Source organism: Camelus ferus, chromosome 31 (genome assembly GCF_009834535.1).
Source record: "Camelus ferus isolate YT-003-E chromosome 31, BCGSAC_Cfer_1.0, whole genome shotgun sequence".
Taxonomy (NCBI): Eukaryota; Metazoa; Chordata; class Mammalia; order Artiodactyla; family Camelidae; genus Camelus; species Camelus ferus.
In genome coordinates, this window is record NC_045726.1 from 18,401,981 (window position 1) to 18,428,985 (window position 27,005).

Genomic DNA, 27,005 nt, shown 5'->3' on the forward strand with positions numbered 1-27,005 from the left:
GGCACATTCATGGCTGCTCCGTGTTGTAAATGAATGGCTGAATGGAAGCCTCAGGGCGCAGCTCACCTCCGAGAGGGCAGTCCTGTTCACACGCGTCCCTGACCCACGGTTCTCGAGTTTCCTGGAGAAACTAGCGTTTCCTGTCTTTGCAGCAGCGCCCCCCCCCCCCCCCCCGCCCCCGTCTTTGTAGCCAGGCTGAGTTTTTTGTTTTTTTCCCACACTGCCGCTGGATGAAAGGGCCCGCCTCTGATTGGGGAAGCCTCCACTGCGGAGCCGGCTCCCGCTGAATGAGTCACCGCGGCGGCCGCTCATTGGCGGAGGCCGCGGAGCCGGGGGCGCGCCTGGCGCCGGCCGCAGGGCCCGGCTTCATTCACAGAAACGCGGGCTCGCTCGCTGGCCCTTTCATTCACACAAACAGCGTTCCATTCACAGTCTGCTGTTTTTGTCCGCCTCTAATGAAGACCACGGGCTGGGGATGGCGGGGCCTCTCTGCTCTGGGTCTGGGGGGACCTCGATAACCCTCCCGCTCGTCTCTGGGGTGTGCATTTGCTGTTGCTGTGCAGGCAGGCGGAAGGGAAGAAATGAGGGCCAGGCGGCCGCTCCGCGAGGCCTGCGGCCCTGGCAGCGGGGCCGCCGCTCCTCCGCGCTCCTGGCCCCGCGGCTGGCCTCACCTGGCCGGCCATGGGTGCCTCCCCTTGCACCCTGTTCCTTGAAGCCCTTCAAGGCTCGGTGCCTCCTCTATCACATGTCTAGTCGTGGGTGTGAGAAGACTCAGGGTGACCTGAAAACGTGCTAGAGGTAAATTGATTTTTCTGCACAGAAGTAGCCGGGAAACTTGGACAGGGAGCGTGTGACCGTGTGGGGCAGCATCTTGCACGAGGAAGGCCAGCAGAGAGGCCCTGGGCACAGGGGTCAGTGGGCCTGGGTCTCTGGAGGCGCCCTGAGGCTCTGGGGGAGGGGGGCCATGCTCTCTGTTCCGCTCACTGGCAGGAATGAGGCCTGCGCGTTCGCTTGCAGCCCGGGTTTGGAAAACCAGGCATTTGTCTGCGGATCTGATGTGTAACGAGGGCAGCTGCATTTTTTTTTTCTTCCTGACTTCAGGGTTGCAAGCAGCGACTGAAGGGATGTGGAAATGTATTTGTAGCGTTTCTTAGGCATCTTTCCAGACCTTGAGCACATTCAGTTGGAATAAAGCTTCAAGCACAGCCCCCTTTTTGGAATGGATTTCTGGAGCCTGCTGCTATTCATCAAAGAAGCACTCTTCTTTTTTGGAAGTAGGTTTTCAACTTAACCCTGGCCGAGAAGGACTGCTGTAAATCGGCAGGGAAGACACCCTGACTGGCTCTTGGGCAGAGGTTCACATGCAGATCTTTTTTTTTTTTTTTTTTTTTTTTTTTTTTGGAGGGACTGCATTGCCACAAAGACACTTGTCATGGCTGCTCTGTTGATTGGACAATAAAAAGAAAAACCCTGGAAATTGTTTTTTTATGTTCACCTGGGAATGAATATTACTTTTTTTTTTTTTTGAGATTTAACAATTACTGCTGCTTTCCAAATCAGAATTCATGAGGATCCGCTGAAAATCTTATTCTTAAAAAGCCTTCGTCACATTTTAACGCAGCGCCGTCAGACACTTTTACAGGCTCACACAGATGGGCTGAGCAGGGAAGAGAAAAACCCCAGCACAGAATAATGGGCTTCAGAAAGTTCATCTGATCTTCCGAAGGGACTTGACTTACCTCTGGCACAAACGCTGGGAGGGGTCGGGGGGTGGGGGGCTGAAGAAACAAAGGTTGGAAGGAAATATCTGGGAAGGTAGGAGAAAGGGATTTGAGAATTGATTGGCTCGAGTGTGCTGTCAGTGGGTGTATGTGGTTTTTTTCTTCTTCTTTTTTTTTTTTTTTTTCGCTACAGGAAGTGATTTGCAGTGCTCACCGCGCCTTTGTTGAGAAGGGTCTCCTCGCAGAGTGAGTCACGCTTTTGCTGTGAGCAGCCCCGAGCAGCTGGGCGCTCCTCAGAGGGAACTATGACTTTTGCGAAGCAAACGCGCCGCCCTCCGCAGCCGAGCCCGGGGCCGGAGCCGCGCGGCCGCGGCCGTGCGGGCTGTTAGCGGTGGGAGGCCGGCGCCGCCGCCCGCGCCACCCCCCACCCCCGCCCCCCACCCCCCCGCCGGCTGTCCCGGCCACTCCGTCCCGCCCGGGGGACCGCGGCTCGCTTGCTATGCGCGGCAGCCCGCGCCGGGGGCTGGCACCTGCAGCGCCCGGGCGGATGCGGCGAGCCCACGGAGGGGCATGCTTCCACGCACCAAGTACAACCGCTTCAGGAATGACTCGGTGACATCGGTCGATGACCTTCTGCACAACCTGTCGGTGAGCGGCGGCGGCAAGGTCTCGGCGGCGCGCGCGGCCCCGGCGGCGGCCCCCTACCTGGTGTCCGGAGACGCGCTGCGCAGGGCGCCCGAAGATGGGCCGGGCAGCCTGGGCCACCTGCTCCACAAGGTGTCCCACCTGAAACTCTCCAGCTCGGGCCTCCGCGGCCTGTCGGCGGCCAGGGAGCGGGCGGGCGCGCGGCTCTCGGGCAGCTGCAGCGCGCCCAGCCTGGCCGCCCCGGACGGCAGCGCGCCCCCCGGGCCCCGCGCCCCGGCCATGCGCGCCGCCCGCCAGGGCCGCCCCGGCGACGAGCCGCCGCCCTGCGCCCCGCACGCCAGCGACCAGGTGCTGGGGGCCGGAGTCACCTACGTCGTCAAGGTGGGTGCAGAGCGCGGGCCGCCGGGTGGGGAAGCCCGGGCGCCGGGGCGTCCGCCACGGCGGGTGCCCTGGGGGCCGGGAGGTGCGCGCTCCTTCGCCGTCCGCTCGCCTGGCAGCGGGGACCGGGCGCAGCCGACGCGCCCGTTGCGCATCCATTGGGATGAGGTCTGAAGCCGGTGACCTCACTCTGTCCTGGTTTCCCTGGGCCCCGCTCCTCGGGCATGCCTTAGCCACCCCGCTGGGCCGTGTGTCCGGCCGGCACCCCTCCCGGCATGGGCCCCCGGCCCTGGGAACTGGGCATCAGGCCCACCTAGGAGGCCGTGAGCACACTTACAGGAACGGGGCAGCCCCTGCGGCGAGAAAAGCAGGTGGTGGCACCACTTCTGCTGCGTTTGCCCCAGGTGGCAGGGTAGGTGGGTTCATTTCTGCCACGGCAAGAATCCCCAGCTCCTTGCGGGGCAGGCCAAATGCTGCCTTGCTTTATACCAAACCGGTTCTAACTTCTTACCCAAAGGGAAGGCTTCCTTTGGTGTCTGCCTGTCATGCCTCACTGTTGGTTTACAGCAGCAGAGGAGAACCGGGGACTGTTTCTCCCCGAGGACTGGAGGCTTCCATTTAAATAGGCTAAAGGGAGCTGAGCCGCCGTTCCTGCAACACAAAGAAACAGTCACGCCCGATGTAGTCCACAAAATTCTTCCCTTATGCAAGGACGCTGTGATATTTAAAGAACACACACTCGGCCCTGTTCGCTTGGCATGCCCCACGCTTCTGATGTCCTGCCCGCCAGGCAGCAGAGAGCCACCACAGGGCTCTCCAGACACCCTCCAGACGGCAGGAAGGGGTCAAAACCACGCCGTTTCAGTCTGGTCACTCCGAGGCACGACTTTTTGTTTAGAAAGAAGTGAGACACAGACTGTGTCTCCACGGAGTTGTCAGTCACAGCCAGAAACCTGCAGGCTACCCCGCCGGGACACCCTGGCTGCAGATCCCGCTGAAAAATTCTACAGACTGTATCCTCAGGTAAAATGCTGTCTCTTGGCTATTTTGAACCAAATACGAAAGGAAACGGTTAACTTTGTGGATTATCTTTAACCATCTAAAAAGTACCGACAAAGGAAGGCAATCGTCAGCATTGAAAATGGGGCCTTTTCTCCTTTTTGAGGCTCCCTTTTAATTTAACCTTCATCTTAACTTCTAGAGATGCATTAATATATTTTACAAAAAGGCTGCAGATCAGCATAAGTTATGCACAGCTGGTTGAGTCTGTTATAAAAGGAAAAGAACATTCTTCTTGCATGCTTTCTTTCAATTATATAACCAGGAGCCAAAAGCAAAAAGAAAAACCCAAACCAAACCAAACCCCTGACAACTCTGAGGTTAAGGAGCGATGCCAGAGCCATCACTTGTGGCAGGTTAGTGCAATATTTCTCTAAGGGGGAGGGGAAAAAAAAAACACCCTATGTTTAAAATCGACAGATATTGGCAAAGCTTTTTCTACCTGTCATGTTGAACATAGAGGGTCATTTTCAAATGGAGGGAGAATTTTCAAACTTATGCCTTTAAAGTTTTCCTTTAAAAAAAAATCATTCACTTTGCTTAGGGCTTTAGACTTGATTTTTGAAGGATGGAGGCTGACATCCAGTTCTAAATGTCAGTAGTGGCTGAGGAATGACGAGCAGCTAAAACTAGTCTGCTCTGCCTGGCCATTCGGTGGTGGCTTCCCTGGCGTCAGCACTGAAACAGGGGAAAGGCTGGGTCTGCCCAGAACCTTCTGGGTTTGGGGTAAAGGGCCATAGTGACCTAGCGGTGGGGAGGGGGTACATAGCATGGCTAGAACAGAAGCAGCTCTCTTCCCTGGAGAAGTTTGAAATCACACAGCAAAGGAGACCAGACACTGGAGGACAATTTCTTCTGCGCACGTTTGATTCACATGATCACGTGGCCCTCTGTTGGTGCGCATCTCTGAGTTGTCCTTGTTGAGTTTAGAACCAGGAACTTATTTTCCTGAAAAAAAATCACAAAACTGAAAAAAAAAAAAAGCCTTCATTTGGTATTGTTTGCTGATTTGTGAATAGTTTTACTGGAATCCTTGCTCTAAAAGATCTCTGGTAGATAGAAGGGGGTGTTCTTTACAACATCAGCTGCAAAATCTAAACGCTCAGGGTTTGGGAAAGAACGTATTCTCTTTGATTTAAATTTATTTCTAAATTAAGGAAAACCCCCACATGTTTCCCAGTTTCCTGGAAGATTCATCTACTGTTTAGTTGTAGATTTCCTATGCTTCACAGAAATATCTACCTGCAGACAATATTAGGCTGTTGCACACAGATTTATTATTCAGAAAGATTTCAATCTAATCTACTTACGTGAAAGTGGAAATTGTAAAACGCAGATGTCTGGTCGGTTTTGACCAATTAGGAAACATCAAACTAAATAGCAGGTTGTTATATTAATTAATGAATTTAATTAATTTTAATTCAAAATTTAAAAATAGAAGCAGTTCCTGAGCAACAGTAGAATTGCAGGCTCAGAGCCTGTTGAATTTGTCTTTCCTGCCATCACTTGAGTCTGCTGTTCATAACAGTATGAGGTTATGCACACGGGGAAGGGTCCAGGCGCCTCCAGGTTTGTGTGGATTTACATCAGGAGACCCCCATTGGCAGCACCCTGTACCTGCCAAAGTATGCTGGCACTGGGTTTTTTCTTTGGGTGACACGAAAGGGAAGGAACGAGAAAATATGCCCTTGATAGACAGAAAAGGAAAATCATAGCAAGCAAAGAGCAACGAATACTTTCATTACAATTCTATTTTAGGATGATTTATGATCTTGACTTGAGAGGCCGATAGAAACACAGACAAGCATTGATTTTGCTGCTGTCCACCCCCAAGCTGGCGAGTGCCCGTCTTTAGCAGGTTCCAAGGGCAACAATGGGGGGCTCCACCTGCAGATCCGCAGAGCACAGAGTTCGGGGAGGAAAGAGAGACATGAGAAGTTGAGTCAGTTCTTACAGAACAGGGGTCAGTTCTTACAGACGGCCGCTGGCTGGGGTGCGAGAGTCATCTGAAGACAAGCGCAGCCTTGAGGTTCAGCCTCGACTCCGCCAGATGGGAGGCCACACTGTGTGGGCTGTGCCTGGGTTAGCCGTCGGCCCTGGGAGGGGGGCCCTAGAACAAGGGCTCACGTCACAGACTCCAAACGGTGAGAAGTGGCCACGTTTAGGACTGACCCGAGCACCCACGGCAAGAGTCAGGAGGGCCAGGGAAGAAGCAGCGGCCTCCCCGACCACCACCACACAGCGACAGGTGCTGCCGTGACGGCCTCAGACCGGGCGGGTTTGGGTCTGCAAAGAGCGTCACTCCTCTGCTGGCGACGGCTCTCTGGTGTAAGCTAGTCACAGAGTTTAAAAATCAGAGAACCACTGAATCATCTCCTGGTGCGCCGGAGGGGGTGGGCTTGCTTTTGGAATTCAGCCTTGTTCCTGCAAGAGCTCTTTAAAAATTATTTTGTTTCTCCCATTGTGAATCTGGTGAGACTGAGGGTGATATAAATTATTCATTTTATTTATAAATGTTCTGTTGCTCTTTATAGGCAGTCCTTACTCACCGCACAGACTCTGAAATGTAGTCTTCGTTTTTTTTTAGGGCAGTGTGGTATGACCAAACATACGTGCTCCCTTCATCTTTTATTTTTTACTTTTTAGGGGGGAGGTGATTAGGTTTATTCATTCATTTTAGTGGAGGGACTGGGGACTGCACCCAGGACCTCATGCACTGCTAGGCAGGCACTCTGCCCCTGAGCTGTGCCCTCCTCCCTAAAATGTATTCTTAATTGCTTTTCTTTTTTCTTTAAAAGCATTTTAAATCTTTTTTTTTAGCAAAGATATCTAAAATCTTTTTTTTTCTCGCGCTGTATTCTTTTCATAAATGCGAGTAAAGCTCGTATTAAAGAACCAGCAATGGAGTCGTTTCAGGTGCAGCCATGATGCGTTATTACCGTGGGGTTGTCTGACTGAATTTTGTTTTAATTCTAGATTAGAAAGTTGTTCCTTGATGTAGAATACAGCTTTACAAGTTGACTTTTTTCTTAAAATTGTTGAAAAATCTCATAAATGGGTGGCTTACATGTAAATGTTGCCCAAATGGTTTGAAAAACAGCAAACGTCTTTTGAGGCTAGTAGACAAAATTATTAATTTGATCTGGAAAGTGTGTCATCTCTCTTTTCATGTGACACGAGTAGAGCAGATGCATTACATGTGTGTGCACACACACACCACATCACACACACGCACATAGATACCCACCGCCCCCACACCACACCCCTCATTCCATACATGCAAACGTCCACACCCCACACCCACTCCACACACACACACCACATATAAACCACGCATACACACACCCCCCACACCCACTCCACACATACCCACAACACATATACACCATGCATACACCCCCCACCACACACACGTACACACACAACACATAATCACACATACACCCCCCACCACACACACGTACATACCCGACTCCCCCCACATGTATATGCACACACACCACACATACACACACATGCTTTTTGCTGACTTTGGACAGAATCGTTAGAAAGCAGTTAATGTCCTATTTGCAGAAATCCCTGATTATTTCATTCATTGCTTTTATGTTCATGGTTAAGAGAAGATAATTCTGCAAGGTCAGATTTTGATGAGACGTTAATCTTATAAAGAGCAGGCTTCTTGCTTCTCTCCCTCCCCACTCTGCGGTATCTGTGAATGTATGTCATGTTTTGGGGAAATACATGATAAATATCACTTAAGCAAAGTTGTGGCGATGGAAAATCTGGTAGCAAGCGTGTAAAACGGATGACAGGGTGGCTTCCCAGCCGACAGGCTCCTCCTGAAGGGTGTGTGAAGCTGGAGCCCCTCACTTAGTTGGGGTGTCCTGGGCAGGGACCCCCGGACCCCCGTCCCACTTGGCCCAAGAGGCGTGTGGGGCTCCAGAGGGCAGCCCACCCCCTGGACCTTTCTCGCCACAATCCCACCCCTGCGGGGAGCGCGGGGAACGCGCGTTGCCCGGGAGCAGCTGTGGAGACTGGAGGGCGGAGGCCGGGTCCTCCCTTTATCACCGGGCTTCTGGAAACCCCACGAAGCCAAGGCTTCCTGAGGAAAAGTGTTCAAGGAGTTCGTGGTTATGACGCTGCTGACTTCAGCCTTGGCGCCCTCCTGGTGTGTCTTCTGAAACGCACTGATTTCCTAACGTGAAAGCCCCTCAGAAGGGCCTTCCTCACGCCCGTCTGCTGAATGCACAGAAAGAGCAACAGAGCTTTTATTCAAATTTTAAGAATTTCAACTTGTACGAACCCTGCAACGTCGGCGGAACTTGGCCTTCACCCAGCCTCGCACCAGCAGGGCTCTCTGCCGGGATCCTTCTGGCAAACTGTGTTTTACCAAATTCCGTTAAATAGCATTGATGGGCCGTCTAGAGGGACCGACAGACCAGGTTCCACCCCATGGCTTTTTGCTTTTCAAATGTTCAAATTTACGAATACCATTTGTCCGGATAGAAACCTTGTGTTTAAAAAATTTTCTTGAAAAACCGCAACACAGTTCCAGCTCTTTTGATGGAAAACTGGTCCCTAACCTCGTTTTCAGCACAAACACTGTATAATCGGGGCTCCTATGCTTTCCCCCAAAGAGGGAGGAACCGCAATTTTACCTCTTGGGATAAAACAGTGAAAACATGACTGTTCTGAGTGTTTTTCGTGTGGAAGAGCCAGCTCCCCGCACAGCACCTCAGCCTTTTTTGGAGATGGATGCAGTGTGTGCACACGGTTCGGTCCTTCTGGGACCGCTGGGCTGCACCACGTCGGGTCCTGAAGGGCCCCTGACCGCCTAGCCCTTGGCATGTCCCTCTCACTTCCTTCCCCTCTGGGCCTCAGTTTGGACCCTCCCATCTTCCCGAGCAGAGGGCTGTTCAAGCACAAGTCCCTATAGTCTGCTCATCCGAAGAGGAGGAGCCTTGCCCCCAGGTGTCCTGCCTGCCCTGAAACCCAGGGTCGGGGAGGGCGTGTGGGGAACAGATGTTTGTCCCCGAACACTGAGTTACTTCTAGAAGGTGGGAATGGTGAGTGGGACAGGCAGAGAAAGGCAGCCTCCAGAGGCTGGGACTCGTCCTGGGGCCCCCAGAGAAACATGATCACGGACTCTAACTGTGGACACTGACTGGCCACCTCATGCTCACAGCCCTGTGGCCCTGTGATGTCAGTTACCTGTTCTTTTGTAAACCTTCCTTTACAAAATGTAACATTTGCTATGGAGATTTTCAAACATACATACAACACACAAAATATATCAACATAAAAAGTGGGGAGGAATGATCTAATGCACCTGCTGGTACCCAGTAGCCAACTTCTACAGGTGTCAGTTCATGGCCATCGGCACCCCCCCTGCCTTCCTGCATTGCGCAGAGCTGGCTGGGGCTCCCACTTCAGTGCTCGGACAGAACTTGAGGTTTTGATGAATCAGTTGCAGGACTGGGCTTAACTGTAGTTCCAAATATGGCAGAGCAGGTCCAGCGTCACAGGTACTGGGACATCCCTGCAGTTGACTCTGTGGTCCCCGAGGCAGAGGCGGTGGGGCAGCCTCTGTGATTTCTCTGTCGGAGGTGATGCTGTTGGGCTCCGGGAGATGCCTCTGATGGGCACCCCCAGGTGATGGGGTGGGAGCTGTGCCTCCCCACCCACGCTGCTCAGGCTCCCCTGGTCCACCTCACCTCCTGGCCTGGGCGGATCCTCCTCTAGCAACCAGAGGATTCTTTTAGAAGTGGGTTTTCTCCCAAACTGGTTTTATAGTAGTGTATCAGTCAAGGTTCCCCAGAGAGACAGAACCAATGGGACGTGCATTTATGTAGAAGGAGATCTGTTGCAAGGCAGTAGCCCGTGTGATTATGAAGGCTGAGCAGTCTGTAGAGGGAGTCGGCAGGCTTGAGACCCAGCAAGAGCCCATGTTTCGGCTTGAGTCCTAAGGCAGAAAAAAGCCATTATCCCAGCTTGAAGGCCATCAGGTAGGAGGAATTCCCTCTTGTTCTGGGAAGGTCAGTCTTTTGTTCTGTTCAGGCCTTCGACTGATTGGTCGAGGCCCACCCACATGAGGGAGAGCAATCTGCTTTGCTCAGCCTTTCCATTTAAATGTTAAAGTCTTTTAAAAACTCCTGCACAGAAACACCCAGAATCATGTTTGATCAAATATCTTGGCACCTGGTGGCCCCATAAAATTTACCATCACAGGCATATACACAAACTTTTAAAGTCTTATCTAGAGTGGCCACTAGCTGACTCAAACACTTAAGGAGATTCACATTCCCTGGAAGAATGGAGGTGAGGGATGAGAAATGACAAAATAACTCCCCTGGAAGAGTCTCAGATTTCCTCCCCTTTTCTGTGGGTACCAAATGGAGACACCTTTAGAAATTCCTCAAGCAGGACCTCAGACTGAGGTCCTGAAATATGAGACAGATGGACTACTACCCTGCTCACTAAGAGAGCTGTGAAACAAGTCTTTATGGGACCAGTGACAAGAGTGTGTGTCTGTGGTTCGCACACTTGCCCAGAGTGGAGGCTCGGACGGTCTGCTGTGCTGGATGAATGACGGTGTCACACCTAACGTCATCACCAGAGGTCAGAGCAAGTTCACTGGTGGAAAAACACAATCTGATGCGTCTGGTACAGACCCTCAACCAGGGACAGAGGCCCTAGGAGGGAAATCAGATGTTTCCAGGCCAAGACATGTCACCACTAAAATGCATTTTTTTTTTCTAGATGGCAAATAATAGTTTGGAGGTCCAGTTTTCTCAGTTTAAGATTTGCCGTCCTGGATTTTTAAAAAGTATTTTCACGTGTGCTTCTATTTGTAGCCTTGAGTGATGCAGAGAACCAAGAGTAAGTATTACCAGACGATGGATGGAGCCAGGGCTGGGCCCCTTCCAGGAAGCTGGGCTCTGCGTGGAGGGCTGATCATCGGGCGGCCAGAGAGGCACCGCTGGGCACCTGAGCCTGTCCTGAGCTCACGTTCTGAGAGGCTTCTCTATTTTGTCTGCATCCTCGTGACTGCTGGAAACCGGGGCACAGTCCAGAACTGCAGGTCCTCACACCTGTCAACCTTGGTCGTCTCGGGCTCATTCCGCTGGCCTCACTCCCTCAGGGCCCCTCCAGACTCTCCTCCCGGTCTCTGGGCTGGGGACTCCGCTTTTGTGAGGATGGTTATTTGCGAGGGCTGGTGGCTGCCCTGTGTAAAGGACCGAGCCCTGATTTTTTCAGGGAGAGTGGGAACTCCTGTGATAGACACTAACCTTGCTTGCAGAGTGACTGATTTGCCCGCACGGGAGGAGAAAGCAAAAATCATGAACTGATGGTCAGGAGGGAGGGTTCTGACGCTCCAGTGTTGCCCACGATCTCCTGTTCCTTTGTCGTCCCCCCCGCCTCCAGCTGTATCTGTTGGTTAGGCTCCCAGGGAAGGGGTGTGCTGGGAACTGTTAACACTTGGCTTTCCGGACAAAAATATCGTGATTTATGGGGTTTGCCAGTTCTCGTGGTGTAAACAGTCACCGCCCGGCTTTCCCCGGGAGGTGGGAAAGGAGGAGCAGTAACACAGCCTCGCAGGGGCTTCACTTCCAGGGTGTACGTACAAGGACTAGGAAACAATGAGTTGTGAGCACTGCTACCTTTTGAAAAATATAACTAGTTTTTGTGGACCTCCTCTTTAGGCTTATTGCAGCCCAGAACAGCTTCCCCTCCAAGCATCCCATCTTCACTCTCCTAACTCTTCCTTCCTCATTTTACTTCCTCTCGTCTAATTCACGCCAAAAATTGGCTTCTCCTGATCCTCAGGCAGTGTCTGGAAAAAGCCCCTTAGTGACCCCTAGTTTGAGAGTCTGCAGCGCAGCTCCCCCGGTGCTGCCCCCTCGCAGCTTCTCTTCCAGGCGCCCGGCATCTGCTCTAGAGGTTCTTCCTCTTTGCTTCCTCTTCTCGTTTCAGTTCCTGGATTACTTGTGAACAGTCTTACCCACTCCATTCGTCTACTCATCACTGTCCCTCCATCAACGTGCCAACCAGTTGCTTCGTTCAACTAGTGTTCACTGAGTTCCCATTCCAGGGCAGGCCTGTGCTGGGACCTGGGGACAGAGAGGTGGCGAAACAGGCATGCTTCCTGCTCTTTTGGTGCCAGTGGTAGAGACAGATGAGAGGAAATATCAGGAGACCACATTGGTGGTGGGGAATGCAGAAATCAAGGATGGCTTCTCGGAGGAGATGGTGCTGAAGTGGAGCCCTAAATATCCAGGAAGATGAATGGGATTTGAAGGCAGATGTGTTATTGCATGAAAGTGTGTGTCCCCTTCGAGGAGGAGGAGATGGAAGCTGAGGGCATCCGGTGTAGCTAGGGTGTATTGAGTCAGGGGGCGGGTCTCAAAGGGATGGCCAGCTCCAGGCAAGTGCAGTGAAGCCACTGGGGATTTTCTGCGAGATTATTCTGTCTTCTATGGGGAGAACAGGTTGGAAAGGCAGGAATGAAAGTACAGGCAATTGGGAGACAATTGGGAAGGATGACAGTGGCTTGGGCGGAAGGTCACTGGTCATTGAGCCCGCTCTGTTTTGCTTGCTCTCCGTGCAACACGCCCATCCACTGTTTCATGGCTTCTTACATGAAGTATGTCTCAAGCTGAATTCATGACCTTTCCTACCTGCATTCTGTTCCTCAGTCATTGGTGTCGCTGCTCCCCCACTTCCCATATTCAAGACCTCAGAGCCATCCTTGAACACATTCTTTTCCTAAAACCATTACATCTCTTTGGTCACTAAACTATCATTTTTACTCAACAGGGTTTCAAATCTTTCTTCTTTTTCTTTTCTTTTGTCCTGATTTGTGCCTTCACCATTTCTTGTCATGTTTATGACAATAAACTAACTGGTCTTCAGATGATTGCTTTGGGAAAGGCTAGTCTTTTTAAATTGTATAACAATGATAATAAACTCTCACTAAAATGTTTCAAAGTTTCCCCTTCACTGCCTTCCCTTCTAATTTTCTTCCTCTCAGAGATAAGCACCATCAGCTGTTGGCTGTTTATATTTCCAGAGAAACACATACACACTTTCCCCCCTTCCTTTCTTTTGTTTTTCTCTTTTTCCTTTCTGATACACAAAGAAAAGCATTCTCAGTACGTTGTTCTGCGACTTGCTCTTTGCATTTCATACGCCTTGGAAATCCTTCAACATTAGTACCTGTAGTTCTGCTTCATTCTTTTTGGCATTTGCTCAGTATTCACGAATATAGAGGTGCTAACATCTATTCAAGCAGTTCCCTATTGTTGGACGTGGAGGTCGTTTCCAGTTTATCACACTTAGTAAAGTAGTGAACCTTCTTCTACGGGCGTCTTTCCGCTTGGGCACATATTTTTGCCTGTCTGTACACTGCGTGTTAGCTACTATTAATCTTTTCTTCTCCTATTGCATTGGCAGGACCGAGAGTACAATGATCAGTTTTGTTGGTGGAGGTAACTTTTTCACTCCTGGCTACAAAGTGAGTCCCCTGTACTTAACTATGAAGGGGGACATTTACCAATACATACACTTTCACAGGTTAAGAAACATTTCCAGTAACCTTCGTTTTCCAAATTAGCTTCCAAATTAGTTTTCAGCATCTAGTGAGATAAATGTATGTTTTTTTTTTACATTTTTTCTGTTAATGTGATGAATCATTTATCTTTGTAAAATACATGTTTCATCTTCCTAATTAGAAGCTCCCTGTTGCTTGTCCTTGCTTATAGAATTCAATCCTAGCTTCTTATTACGATGCAAACTTTCGCGGTTTGGCTTCAGTTTAGCTCTTGCCCTCAACCCCCAACATTTCAGCCACACAAAACAACTTGTTTTCCCCAGACCAGCTGCACCTCTAGCCTTAGCTCAAAGTCTCTGGCCCTGGATCCTTTTCCTCCACTTTGTCTTAGCCTAAAATAACTCTCTGTTTGCTCAGCAGCAGATCCCTCTCTTAGGAAGGCAGAGTTAACGATCACCCCTCAGGGTGTCCACAGCCCTGGGGGTTCATCTTCGTGTCCATCAGCTCAACCCATGCCGAGTGGGAACCGGCCAGATACTTACCACTGGGTCTCCTGAGCACTCAAGGTGAATTAAATGGTCCCTCCTTTCATGGCAATCATCCTCCAGAGAGGGGGCTACATGTGTGCACTAGAAGGCTGTGAACTGTGGGAAAGGCGGACAGTTGGCTGTTCCCCAGCCTTCCCTGGGGAAAGGCCTGAGATGAACAGTACGTGCAGGTGGAGGAGCCGGGCTGGCTGTCGGGCACCGGGCAACGAGACAGAGCGAAAGAGGCTGGTCAGGAGGATGGCTGGGATTAAGGATGTAACTTCAAAGAGGCACATTTTGAACTCTGCTCTGTTTAAAAATTCCTTGATAATTGTTCCTCCCATGAACTGGCATGTAGAACACGGCCCACCCAGAGTCTTCACAGGCTGTTCCATAGCTAAGAAGCATTATTAACAGACCCGTGAGTTCTGTTCTTATGACTCTTTCCCTTCAGAGCTAATTACAGAAGGGTTTCAGTAGGAGAATTGACTTTAATGAGAGCCGTGAATAATCATTATTAAGTGAAAACATTATATAGCCAGATTTCACCAGGGCACTTCCAAGCAGAAAGCTAAACTGAACGCTTCCACGCGCCCCCACCTGTAATTAAAGCACGCGGATTTATGAGAAAGAACAAGGGGAAATGAATGTATCAACCAGTCATTTATGAAGGCTCGATCACTCGCCTTGTCCTGTGGAAGGTATTGTGGATTGTGAAACAGGAACAGGGCGATTTTCCAAAAGGAACTTGTGATCCAGTTGAGCTGGAAAAACCTGCTCCATTTTAAAAAGAAAGAAAGAAAAAAGGAAATCATGTTCAATAAGGTGCTGATGGCATGGTGAGAGTTCAGTGGTGGCTGGAGCTACCAGGAAAGGCTTCACAGATGGAGTGGCATTTTTTTCTGGGTCCCGAAAGACTGTCCAGCTCTGGGTAGGTGGAGGGGGAAGGGATGCCCAAGCTGGAGAATCAGAGTGAGAAACGCTTTGGAGATGGGGCTGGGTTCCGCATTTGACTAGGGGATGGGAAAGGCAGTCCACGGCAGACTGGCCGCAGTCAGAGGGAAGCTGAGGTGCCGGAAACAGGGGCCGTAGCCTCTTGGGACGCTGCCTACTTAACGGAGGGACCAGTCCCCTGCTGGTCCTCGTTGGATTGTCCACGCGGCTCATGTTTGCGGCTCTGATCTCTTTCCTTACCAGGTGGCAGCCCCTGAGGGAACCACAGTTACATTTCTTCCCCTCTCTCCTCTCCAAGCTAAACATTTCTCTCTCAGCCGACTGCCCTGGGCTCACTATATCCTGGATTCCCTTATCTGTTCACGTCTTAGTTTGTGAATTACACTTAAGGGGCTTGAGTCATGTAAGGTGTTTGGTGGAACTGCGGTTCTGGCTTGGGTTGGTGTATATTCTATTTTTAGCGTTTTGTCCTGTCTCTAGAATAATTTGTGCCTTAGTTCACATGCCTACACGACGGAGATAAATTCATCTTTGTCTAAGATACAAGCTGCTCTTTTTTATCCCCAAGAAAGAATGATAAGGTTTTCTTTATGGCCTGTTCGTTATAATCTACCAGCAGCATTACTGATGATTTTCACAGTCACACTTCCTTTTATCAGAAAGCTCATTGTAGACTCACCTCTGCCCACCAACCCCTGCAACCACTGCCTACTGTTATGAACTTCAAGCCGTCAGCCTCTGTCATCAAAACTCAGCATTGTAATTAAGAAGGCCAGTGGGAGCATCCCTGGGAATACCACCACCCACCAAACAAGCAAGTGCCCCTGCGGCAGAATGGCGGAACAAGCTCTGGGTGCAGTCGTAGCATACAGTACCACGCGGGCATTTGAAACAGGGAATTAGAGTTTCCTCATGGCCGGCTGGGAAAGGGTTTCCCGGCGCATTGTTGCGTGACGAGAGCCTGGTACAACAACATGCGTGTGACGGGAACCACGCTTGTAACAGACCCAAGTACAGAGATGCTTGTATGTTTCCACAGTTGTAGCTGGAAACTTCCGCAGCCCACTCGGAGCAACCGTTAGGCTATTATGCCAAAACTCTGCAAGGATATTCAAAACCGAGCAGCATAATCAACCAGCAGGGTCTAGTGGACTGCCACAGGATGCTCCGGCAAACCACGGCAGAACAAACATTCTTATCAAGGGCCCGTGGAGCCTCTCCCGAGATAGGCCACAGCTCAAGCCACAAAACAAGCAAATCTAACCAAATTCAAAATAACTGGAATCATACAGAGGGTGTCTTCTGACCACAGTGGATTCCAATTAGAAATTAATGAGGAAAGACAACAGGAAAATCTCCAAACACTTGGAAATGAAGCCACATGCCCATAAATAGTCCATGGGACAAAGGACAGATTTCAGAGGAAATTAAAAAAGACATAGAATTGAATGAACACGAAATTACATCATGTCAAAACATGTGGGACACAGCTAGAACGCTGCCAGGAGGGAAATTTATAGCAACAAATGCTTACTTGGAAAAGAGAGAAATTCTCCAACCAATAATCTAAGTGTCTTGCTCCAGACAGTAAAAAAGAACAAAATAAAGCCAAAGCCAGCAGCAGGCAGGAAGTAACAAAGATAAAAGTAGAAATCAATGTAACAAAAAATAAAACCAGTAGAAAAAAAATCAATGAAACAAAAATCTGATTTAAAAAAAAAAATCAGTAAGAAGAGTAAACCCATCAAGACTGACAGAGAAAGAAGATGCAGGTCCCCAACCTCAGGAATGGACCAGGGGCTGTCCCAGCAGACCCCGTGGCCACGACAGGGCTTCCGGGACAGCGTGGCCCTGTTCTCAGTTGTTCACGTCCAGGTGGCGGGTTAACGGCCCCTCCCTCAGAGTGAGGACAGTCAGGCAGCCTCCACGGACTGGGGGGGGGGGTGCGTGGCAAGGTGCAGAAGGCAAAGCCAGGCATCCAGGTACAGTCTGGTCCACTCAAAGGGTTGCCCAGGGTTGAGACTGGGGCCCAAGGTGCAGTGGGTCCACAGAGGAAGGCTGGCTAGGAGCCCGGCTACTGGCACTAACCCCGCGAAGGGTTCAGCTACACAGAGGGATGCTGGGCAGACCGCCAGGGGCCCTCTTGTCCAATAATCTTTCCATTTACTTCTGTTGGTGGGGAGGGGGAGAAAGCCGATGCTCGAGGTGAGAGGATGCATTCTCTAAGACCAAACGGCCAGCTAGATCAGCATCAGAGCGAGGATGAGCATGATGGCTGGAAGACACACTCCGTAGCATAAGGAGGGCTGGTCAGCTTTGCCCCCTCGCGCGTTCGCTAGAACGTGGCTTTAGCTGTAACACCAATACGCATTTTTGGACGATTTCTTCCGCTTCTTCCTCTGACTTTGAATAGCAGCCATGGCCTGCTGCACGGCTGTGATCTGCAGATGAAACGCAGTGCAGAGGTTCACTTTTAACCAGGCCCCAGTCACACTTCCTCTCTGACTCAGCTTCCTCGTCGTAAATGAGACGATGACACACGCCACCAGCTAACATTCACAAAGACGTCCTGGCTTTTTGGAGGAAAGCCTATATGGCATTTGTATTAATACATTTTTCTCTGCGAGATGAAAGATGAAAAGGGAATTGTCCCCCGAGCGAAGGAAACGTAGACGCAGACTTGTTGTCCTGTGTAACCAAATGGCTAACTTCTTCCCTGTCGGGGGCGGGGCAGAAAAAAATCTGATAAAGTAAGGAAACTGGAAGTGGGCTGTCACCTCTCTCAACACTCAACCCATTGATTCCCACGAGACGGTCCCACAGCATCACCTCATCACTTGCCCTTTGTGCTGCTGCTCTGGAGACACATTTCTGGCTTTTAATAACAAGTACCCCAGGCTCCCTGGACACACGTCAACTTGACTGAACTCTCTTCCTTCCCCAGGGTGATGTCCATCATATGGAGCTGCATCTGAGCCTCAGGTTCCTTGTCTGAAATGGGGGTGATGAGCACCGTCTTTACAGGGGCGTCAGGAGGTGACATAAATGAACAACTGGAGGGCGGTTGGCCCAGTGACTGGCAGGTGACAGCGCCTTACTCAGAGTTGGCCATGTGAGCCATCCAAGTGCCTATTATTGAATTCACAGCTTGCTTCTCTTAAAATTCCATGAGTCAAGGATGACCTCTGTCTTCGAAGAGATTGATTATTCATTTGCTTTACTCAAGAAAGAGTGCTATCATGTCACAGAGTGTGACTCCGGCTCTGTGTCACCTCAGCCTCCTAACCCACGTGAATCTGTCCGTGAGACGGACGTGATGGTGCAGCATTGTCCTCGGTGCCACTGAGGTGGGTGTGGGGTTGAGCCTCGGTGGGGTGAAAGCTGGAAGGGACTGCAGATTACATTTGGGGCTGCAGTGTGGGCAGCGTGGGTTTGTCGTGGAGGGCGACTGACCAGGTATCGCCAGCAGCTGGTTTTGATGCCCTTTGGGAAGCAGCAGCATGGATGCTGGAACCAGAGTTCACTGCAGGTGGGTGGTGTCCATGCCGCCGCAGCTTCCAGTGTCCGTGCTGAGGCTGACGGGCTTTGAGAACGAGCTTGCCAGCTGCTCTATTAGCCAGTGAACAGGAGCTGAGCTGTTGCAGGGTTTCAAACAACATTTAGCACAATGCCGAGTTATTCCGGTGGTGGGTTGATTAGAAATGATTTTGAGTTTTTTGATGCTTGTTTGTGTTTTCCAAATTTTTGTACAATGAACATACGTAATTCATCAGAAGAAGTTGAGGATTAAAAATAAAATGAGGGGAGAGGGTATAGCTCACGTGGTAGAGCGCATACTTAGTGCACATAAGGTCCTGGGTTCAATCCCCAGCACCTCCTCTAGAAATAAATAAATAAGTAAACCTAAATACCCTAACCCCTAAAAAATTTTTTTTAAATGATTTTGAGGGCTCTCTTTTTTAAAAAAATTTAATTTATTATTTTTTAATGGAGGTACTGGGGACTGAACCCAGGACCTCGTGCATGCTAAGCATGCATTCTACCACTGAGCTACACCCTCCCACCCCCTTGATTTTATTTTTAGTGCTCTCCTAAAAGCAATGATCTTTTGTTCTTTTGGTTGAATGTGTAGTAGACATGCAACCTTGAGTGTTCAGCTCAGCCAGCACCACATACACACACATCACAGCCACACGAGCACCTGACAGAGATCTAAAGCGTATTCCTCGGCGCTACCACAGCCAGTCAGCACCCTCCCAAGGGTACCCACTGTTCTGACTTCTGCCACCAGTGATTGGTTTATGTCTGTGACCTTTCAAATGAAAAAATGCTAACAGTCTTGGCCAAATTAGTGCTGTTAAGTATGGCCCATCCTTCTTGAGGGGGTAGTAACTTTTCATTAACTTCAAGGTTGTTTTTAGAGGAAATTTTATAAATATATAACTTTAAGGGTACAAAATCCCATATAAAGTAGGTTAGGCAAATTAATTGATGAAATCTAGCGGTTTCCTTTTCTCAAATATTTGTACACATTTGTAATGAATAATCTTAACTCTAGCATCACTAAGTCAAATCATTTTGGAGCCTGGAATTATTTAAAAGCAATACCAGACAGAGTCAATGTGCTGTTTTGTATCAGTGGGAGGGCGGGCATGGCTGGCCTGAAAATTGTGAGGGGATGCTCTTGGATGCAGGCACTTGCAGTCAGGTTGCTGAGATGGTCGGGCTACAGCTGGCCTCAGCACTCCTAAACGATTTTTTCAAACCTAAAAACTGGAGGGCAGAATTATCGTTGAATTTGACGTTGCTACGTATTCATAAGTTGATGCCATTTGAACTCTATTTGATAGCGAAGTAGTAGTATTTACAAGTGCTCAGGTGCACTGGTCACCACGGGGGATTTGGACGAAGGAGGTGACGTTCACGGCTGGCCCTGGGCCTCCGGGTTCTCACTGGCTGTTGAGTGATGATTTGCTGAGCCAGAGATGAGACTCAGGCAAGAGCTGGTTTTTGGTGTATTTTACACCCCACATCTTTAATTTCCCAGAGGACAATTCATCATATGTGGCCACTTTCCCAGTAGAACCCTGGGAATTCAAGTCACTAGGGTTCGACGCCACTAACAGCAAAACCCTGAAAGGAGAATCATTGACTGTTACTGCAAATCCAAAAGTCTGTGCACAACCTTACCAGATATGGATGCTTTTAGTTAATAATGTTTAGCTTTCTCTTATGAAAACAATACATGCTAATTGCAGGAAAAGGAGAAACTAGAGAAAAGCATAAAGAAGAAAATTAAAATGACCTATAATCACATTTTTCATAGTACCTGCTATTAAGGTTTCCATGATGTTTTGGCCCTTATTTTCATTTCTGCAAAGTTGAAACCAGACTCAATGATTCTCCAAAGTATTAAATATTATTAAAAGACATGGTTTTTAATGGTTGCATAATATTCTGTCCCATTAATGTATTATAACTTACTTAAACATTTCCCTAATGTTTAGTATTTAGGCTGTTTCCAATATTTACTGCTATAAAAACTTGGGTTTTCAAGCATTCATTCATTTACTCAATAAATTGCACTGTGTTTATATTCAGGCCCTGTACAGGTGCTAAGGGCACAAACTGGGGATTAAAAAAAAAAAAACTGATGTGGCTTCTCCCTTCATAGAATTTACATTCTGGTGAGGAAGTCAGAAACTAATGAAATAAACAAGATAATCAAATGGAGACTTAATTTGCAAACCTAATCAAATAGTTTAAAAATGCATCCATACCCAGAATAGCCAAAAAATCTTGATAAGGAAGGAAAAAATTAGAAGACTCACATTTTCTGATTTAGGACAACACGATACTAGCCTAAGTATAGACGTGTAGATCAATGGAACGGAATTGAGAGTCCCGGAATAAATTCATACATTTATGGTCAATTTATTTTTGACAAAGGTGCCAACACTGTTCAATAGGGAATTGTCTTCTCAGCAGATGGTGCTAAGACAACGAGACACCCAAATGCAAAAGAATGAAGCTGGACTCCCTCCCACATCGTATGTAAAAATAAACTCACAATGGATCAAAGACTTAAATGGAAGAGCTAAAACCAGGAAACTCATAGAAAATACACAGGGGTACGTCTCTGTGACCATGGATTAGGCAATGGCTTCTTGGCTGTGATACCAAAAGCAGAAACAACAAAACAAAAATAGGTAAAGTGAGCTCCATTAACATGAAAACATTCTGTGCTTCAAAGGACAACTGTGGAATGGAAGAAAATATTTGCAAATCACACGTCTGATAAGGGACTGGCATCCAGAATATAGAAAGAACTATTATAACATAACAATAAAGACAAAAATAATCCAATTAAAAAAATGAGCAAAGGATTTGAACAGACATTTCTCCAAAAAAGACATGCAGATGGCCAGAAATCACGTGAGAAGATGCTCAATATCTTTAGTCATTCGGGAAATGCAAATGAAAACCACAGTGAGCTATCACTTCCCCCCCACTAGGATAGCTGAGAGAAAAAAGCCAGACAATATCAAGTGTCCGTGAAGGTGTGGAGGAACTGGAACTCGTATGCTGCTGATGGGAATGTAAAATGCAGCATCTGCCTTGGGAAATGATTTGGTGATTCCTCAAAATGTTAAACACAGAGCTATTACATGACCCAGGAATCCCACCCCTGGGCGTATACCCAAGAGAAGTGAAGGCTCGTATTCACACAAAAACTTGTACATGAGGGTTCACAGCAGCACTCTTCATAACAGCCCCAAAGTGGAAACAACCCAAATGTCCGTCAACTGCTGGATGGATAAACAGGAAATGGTGTAAGAAGGGATGAAATGCTGACACATGCTGCTACATGAATGAGCCTGGAAACAAATTATGCTGAGTGAAAGAAGCCAGACACAAAAGGGTTCCTATTGTGTAATCCCATTTACATAGAATGTCTAGAATTGGCAACTCTGTAGAAACAGAAAGTAGATTAGTGTCGTCAGGGGCTGGAGGTGGGGGCCGCTAATGGGTCCTTACCCAGGTTTGCTTTGGGTGTGATGAAATTGTTCTGGAATTAAACAGAGGGGATGGTGGTCCAGCAGTGTGACTATACTAAAAATGAATGAATTGTACATGTTAAAAGGATGACATTTTATAGCATGTCAATTATATTTCAAGAAGGAAGAATTACTAAAAATGCAGGCATGTTTATACTATGGACTATTACTCAGCCACAAAAAAGAATGAAACAATGCCATTTGCAGCAACATGGATGGACCTAGAGATGATCATCTTAAGTGAAGTAAGTCAGGCAGAGAAAGACAAATATCATACATATTGCTTATATGTGGAATCTAAAAAAAAAAAAAATACAAATTCTATATACAAACCAAAACCAGACTCACAGACGTACAAAACAACTGGTTACCTAAGAGGGAAGGGCGGGTGGGGGGATAAACTAGGGGCTGGGGATTAACAGACACACATTACTAAATATAAAATAGATAAACAACAAGGACCTACTGTATAGCACAGGGAACTGTTCAATTTCTTGTGATAAGCTATAGTGGACAAGAACCTGAAAAGAAAAAATAATGTATGTACAGTGTATAACTGAATCACTTTGCTCTACGCTTGAAACTAACACTGTAAATCAATTACACTTCAATAAACACTTTTTAAAAGTGCAGGCATGTTAATTAAAATAAGCCAGAGGGTAGAGGGACCTTGGCTTCGTCCAGCAACTGAGGTCTGAATGTCGGAGCAGTTGTCTCAGGTGAAGAAAGGAGGTAGGTGTTCTAGGTAACAGGCTCAGGGTGCAGGTCCCAGGAGCGGGACCCGGAGCGGCCGTGCCTGTTCTCGCGCGCCCCACGGTGTTTCCTTAGACTGGGTGAAACACGCTAGGCAGTCAGCTTGCCGTGAAATCTCACTTCCTGAAGCAAGAAAGTTCATTGTAGAAATTACGATTTTCAGATAAGCAGCAAGACGGAAAGAAATCACACCCTGCAGAGCTGGCAGAGAGGGAGGGGGAAATGCCCTCACACATCATGAGCAGATGTGTGCACGGGCACAAGCTTTATGAAAAGCCGGTTGAAATACTTCTCATGGGAATGTGCTGCGGACGCACGGTCGATGTTCTGAACACGTTACACAGAGCTTTCATTAATTAGGCTCCGCATAGTGCCGCTTGTTTAAAATCCACACGGCCTCACGTGTTTCTCACAGTGAACCCCATTTTACAGACGAGGAAACAGAGATCAGAAAGGCCCAGGGGTTTGCTGAGATTCGCACAGGCCTTGAGTGTGTCTGGCAGAATGCAGACACAGACGCAGACTTCACAGGGCTCTGTCGTTTGCCAGCCAGCGGAAGGGACACGTGCCTTTCCCAGAACCGTGTTCTAGTGCTTTTCACAGAGCTGAAGACAGAGGAGTGAGATTTGAGGCCAGTGGTTTTTCTTGTTCATTTTTATACTGCAGTACTTGGCACCTAGAAGCACTAAACACATGTTGAATCGTGTAATTCTGGTAGAGTAGGCTTAAAAGTGCGCATTCCAGTTGACATACCGACTTAGAGAGTAGGTAGTTAACTCACAGAGTATGTTTTCATCGTAAAATTGTAAGGAATCATTGGGAAACCCTAAGCATGTGATTCAGTTGGAAAAATATCAACTTACTGATCTTTTAGGAAATGCCGCTGTGATTCCCAACTGAATGTTACCTGTATCCGCTTCCAGGACATCACTCTCGATGGGGAAAAATCGGCACCCAGATAAATAGAGAGAAAATGCTGAAATTTACGGCAGTAGGGTTGGCATCTACTATTTTGCTTTCTGGAATCCTTAAACAACTTTTCAGTTTGAATAATTACAGAATATTTTTGCAAATATTTGCTGTGCTTTTTACTTTTCTCTCCCATTGCTAGGATCAGCATTCCCCGTCTCCTCCCCGCCCCCCACCGTGTTTTTCCTTACTGTTCTTTGACTTCAAGCATGCACTCGCAGACACCGATCAGGGTTAATATAGTACAGCCAAGGAAGAGGGCCCATTTCACCATCAAATATCTAACTTCCAGAATAATTTCAAGGAAGCAGGGTCAGAGTGTATTCAGTACATGACATACCACAAACCAGTGTAAACTAATGCTAATAAGTGAAATAAAAAGTTAATGAAAAAATTATGACTCATGAGATGCCTGCGTTATCAGATACAGTGTTACAGCTCTCTCGCTCCGATGGCTGGAGGGATGCTGAGCGCATCTTTAGCTCCATTAGCCCTCAGTGAATACATGCACCAAACATTTATTTTGTACCCATTCCACGTAAGGGATTAGGAGCGCAAAGAGGAATAAAGTCACAATCCTGCAGGCTCTTCTGGGTGACAGAAAGTGTGAGTGGGTGTTGGAGCCTGCTGGGTTTGGGGACAACAGTACGGGGCTCCAACCCCGCATTTTGGAGGCGAGCTGGGATGTTCGGGAATTGACAGGGAGGGAGGGCATGGCCATGACAGAGCCCGGAAAGGTCTGAATTTCCATCGTTTGGAATTTCAGCAAGATGACATTTTTTTTTTTCCTGTGCAGAGCATTGTGCCGTGATAAAGTGGTGAAAAGGCATCTTGCAAACAGGCAAAGAGGTCCGTGGCAGCAGGACACAGAACGTGCTCTCGCAAGACGAGGAGTGTTATTACCCGAGGCGGGAGGGGCACTTTCTCGGTGTCTGATGTTTGATGTGGATCGTGAAGGGATCTGAGAAGAGGAAGTGGGGAGGGAGGGTAGGAAAGAAGGGACTGCAGCAGGAGGGAGCGGCATATATCAACACAGGAGGTGTGACAAGCCGGGATGGGGGAGGTAGCGATGGAAGATTTGATTTGGTGGGAGTACGGGGGTAGAGCTGGTGCGTGAAGCCCAGAAGGCAGATGCAGGATAGACCAGTTATTTCTATTTACTGCCTGCTTTCCTGACCAGGATGGCTCCTCAGTCAGTGCACGGCCTCACCTGTCCTGTTTGCTGCTCTCCCGTTGTCCGCCTACGCTGGTTCTGATGCAGACCCGGAGCTCTGCCAGCCTTTAGGAGGACGCACGAAGTGGCTGAAGGGAGCTCTTCATCGATTGCAGAGCTAGGCCGTTGCATGTAGTTGAGGTTCTCCCACGCTCGTTGCTGCATCATCGCCGTGTTTTGTGATACATATCAGCGTTTCTTCATTCGTTACATCGCTGATGGGTAGTTGGTTTTCCTTCAGCTTAGGGACCATTATGAATTGGGCTGCTGTGAATATTTTCTGTACGTTTCTTTTGGTGGACAGATGGATTCATTTCTCTTGGAGGGGAATTGCTGGATCACAGGGTATGCCCACAGTTCAGTTTCAGAAGAAAACGCCAAACAGCATCGCCAAGTGTTTGCCCCCGTTGACACTCCTACCAGCAGGGCCAGGGTCCCTGTTGCTCCACACCCTCCCCCACACTTGACGCTGTATTTTCCACTTTACCACCCGGGTGGGTGTGTGGTGCGTGCCGTGTGGTTCAACGCGCAGTTACCCGATGACGGATGAAGTCGATTACCTTTCATTTGTGTCTTGTCCGCTTGAAGTTACCTTCAAAAGTAAAGCACAGTTTAAACTAGTACTTTTCTGATAGCAGCTTTAGTATCTGAAGTTCGTCAGGATTCTAGTCCGAAGGAAGCAAGCGTCTCACGCCCTTTCGTTTCCCTTCATTGCCGTCTTCCCTCTGCCACACTCCTTCCACCTCCCACGTGAACAGGGCACTTCAGTTCCAGATGATATTATATTAAGATACAACTGCAAGACGTGTAGACTTAATTAATTTCATTGATTATTAAATATGGTGTCTTGTTACCCATTTCTTTTTCTAGGATTTATTTTAATTCTTGCTTGAGTATAAACTCAAGTAATTCTTTCAGAAAGAGTTTCTTGTGCAGCAAACTTTCTGAATCTGTGTGTATCTGAGAATGCTCTCAACTTGTCCCTCACCCCGACAGGATAGTTCAGCTTGGTGTTGAATTCTAGGTTCAGAAGTTATTTTCCTTCAGAATTTTGAAAATGTTTCTCCACTGTCTTTTTGCATCTGAAGTTGCTAAAGAGAGGTCAGCTGTCCATCTGCTCATTGTTTTATCTACGTATTGATATTATTTTTTTCTTTTTAAATTGAAGTCTAGTCAGCTACAATGTTATCTTTTTTGGGGGGGAGGTAATTAGGTTTATTTATTTATTTTTAGTGGCAGTACTGGGGACTGAACCCAGGACCTCCTGCATGCTAAGCATGTGCTCTGCCACTTGAGCTAAACCCTCCCCCTCGTTACAATGTGTCGATTTTTGGTGTACAGCATGATGTCCCAGTCATGCATATATAAACATACATTCGTTTCCATATTCTTTTTCATTCAGGTTATTATAAGATATTGAATATAGTTCCCTGTGCTCTACAGAAGAAATTTTTTTTTGTCTGTTTTATATAGAGTGGTAACATTTGCAAATCTCAGACTCCCAAATTTATCCCTTCCCTTTCCCCAGTAACCGTAAGTGCATGTATGTATTTTAAATTGTGGCAAACTATACATACCGTTTTAACCACTTTTAAGTGTACAGCCCAGGGGCGTTGAAGTGCGTTCACATTGCTCTGTCTAACTGGGGTAACTGAATACTCCTCTCCAACCTCTGAACTTGCTAGAATTTTCTCTTTATCATCGTTCTGACATTGCACCAAGACATGGGAGTTTTTTGGTCATTTGCCCTTTTAATCTTGCTTGGCACCGGGTGGAGCATTTCAAAGGAGATCCTGAGTCTTCGTTATTATCTCTTCTCTATGTTCTTACATCTGCGTCTCGTGTCTGATGGCTGTGGAAATGCCTGGATCCATCTTCCATGCCGCTCTTACCTTCCTTTACTCATCCGAGCGCTTTGTGCCTCTGTGCTGTTGGTGTTTAGTGGGCTTGACTCCCCAGTCTGTGTTTGCTCTTCCTCCCTGTGTAGCAGCAGTGGACTTCAGAAGCGGTGCTCCCTCTCTGGGCGTGGGCTTGATCGCTCTCAGCCAGTCATCGTCAGCAGTTAGTTCGGGGACTAGGGTGAAGCCTGGACAGAGCGCGTTCCTGGAGACACCCTCTCGGTGCCGTCCGCGCTCATCGGCGTTCTCCTGCCGGTGCCCCGCTGCACGCACGGTGCAG

General features: G+C 48.3%; 1 protein-coding gene across 2 annotated transcripts in view; it reads left to right on the forward strand.

Annotated features, from left to right (window-relative positions):
• The first annotated feature begins 313 nt into the window (after positions 1-313).
• Positions 314-27,005, forward strand: part of SHC3 (SHC adaptor protein 3) — a 137,366-nt gene continuing 110,674 nt past the window's right edge. The window contains exons 1-2 of one of the 2 annotated variants that reach the window (XM_032471120.1): positions 314-1,815; positions 1,915-2,747. In XM_032471120.1, the coding sequence (XP_032327011.1) occupies positions 2,292-2,747 (456 nt within the window). In that variant the 5' untranslated portion in view covers positions 314-1,815; positions 1,915-2,291. The remainder of the gene's footprint in view (positions 1,816-1,914; positions 2,748-27,005) is intronic. The other variant, XM_032471121.1, reaches the window with a different exon arrangement.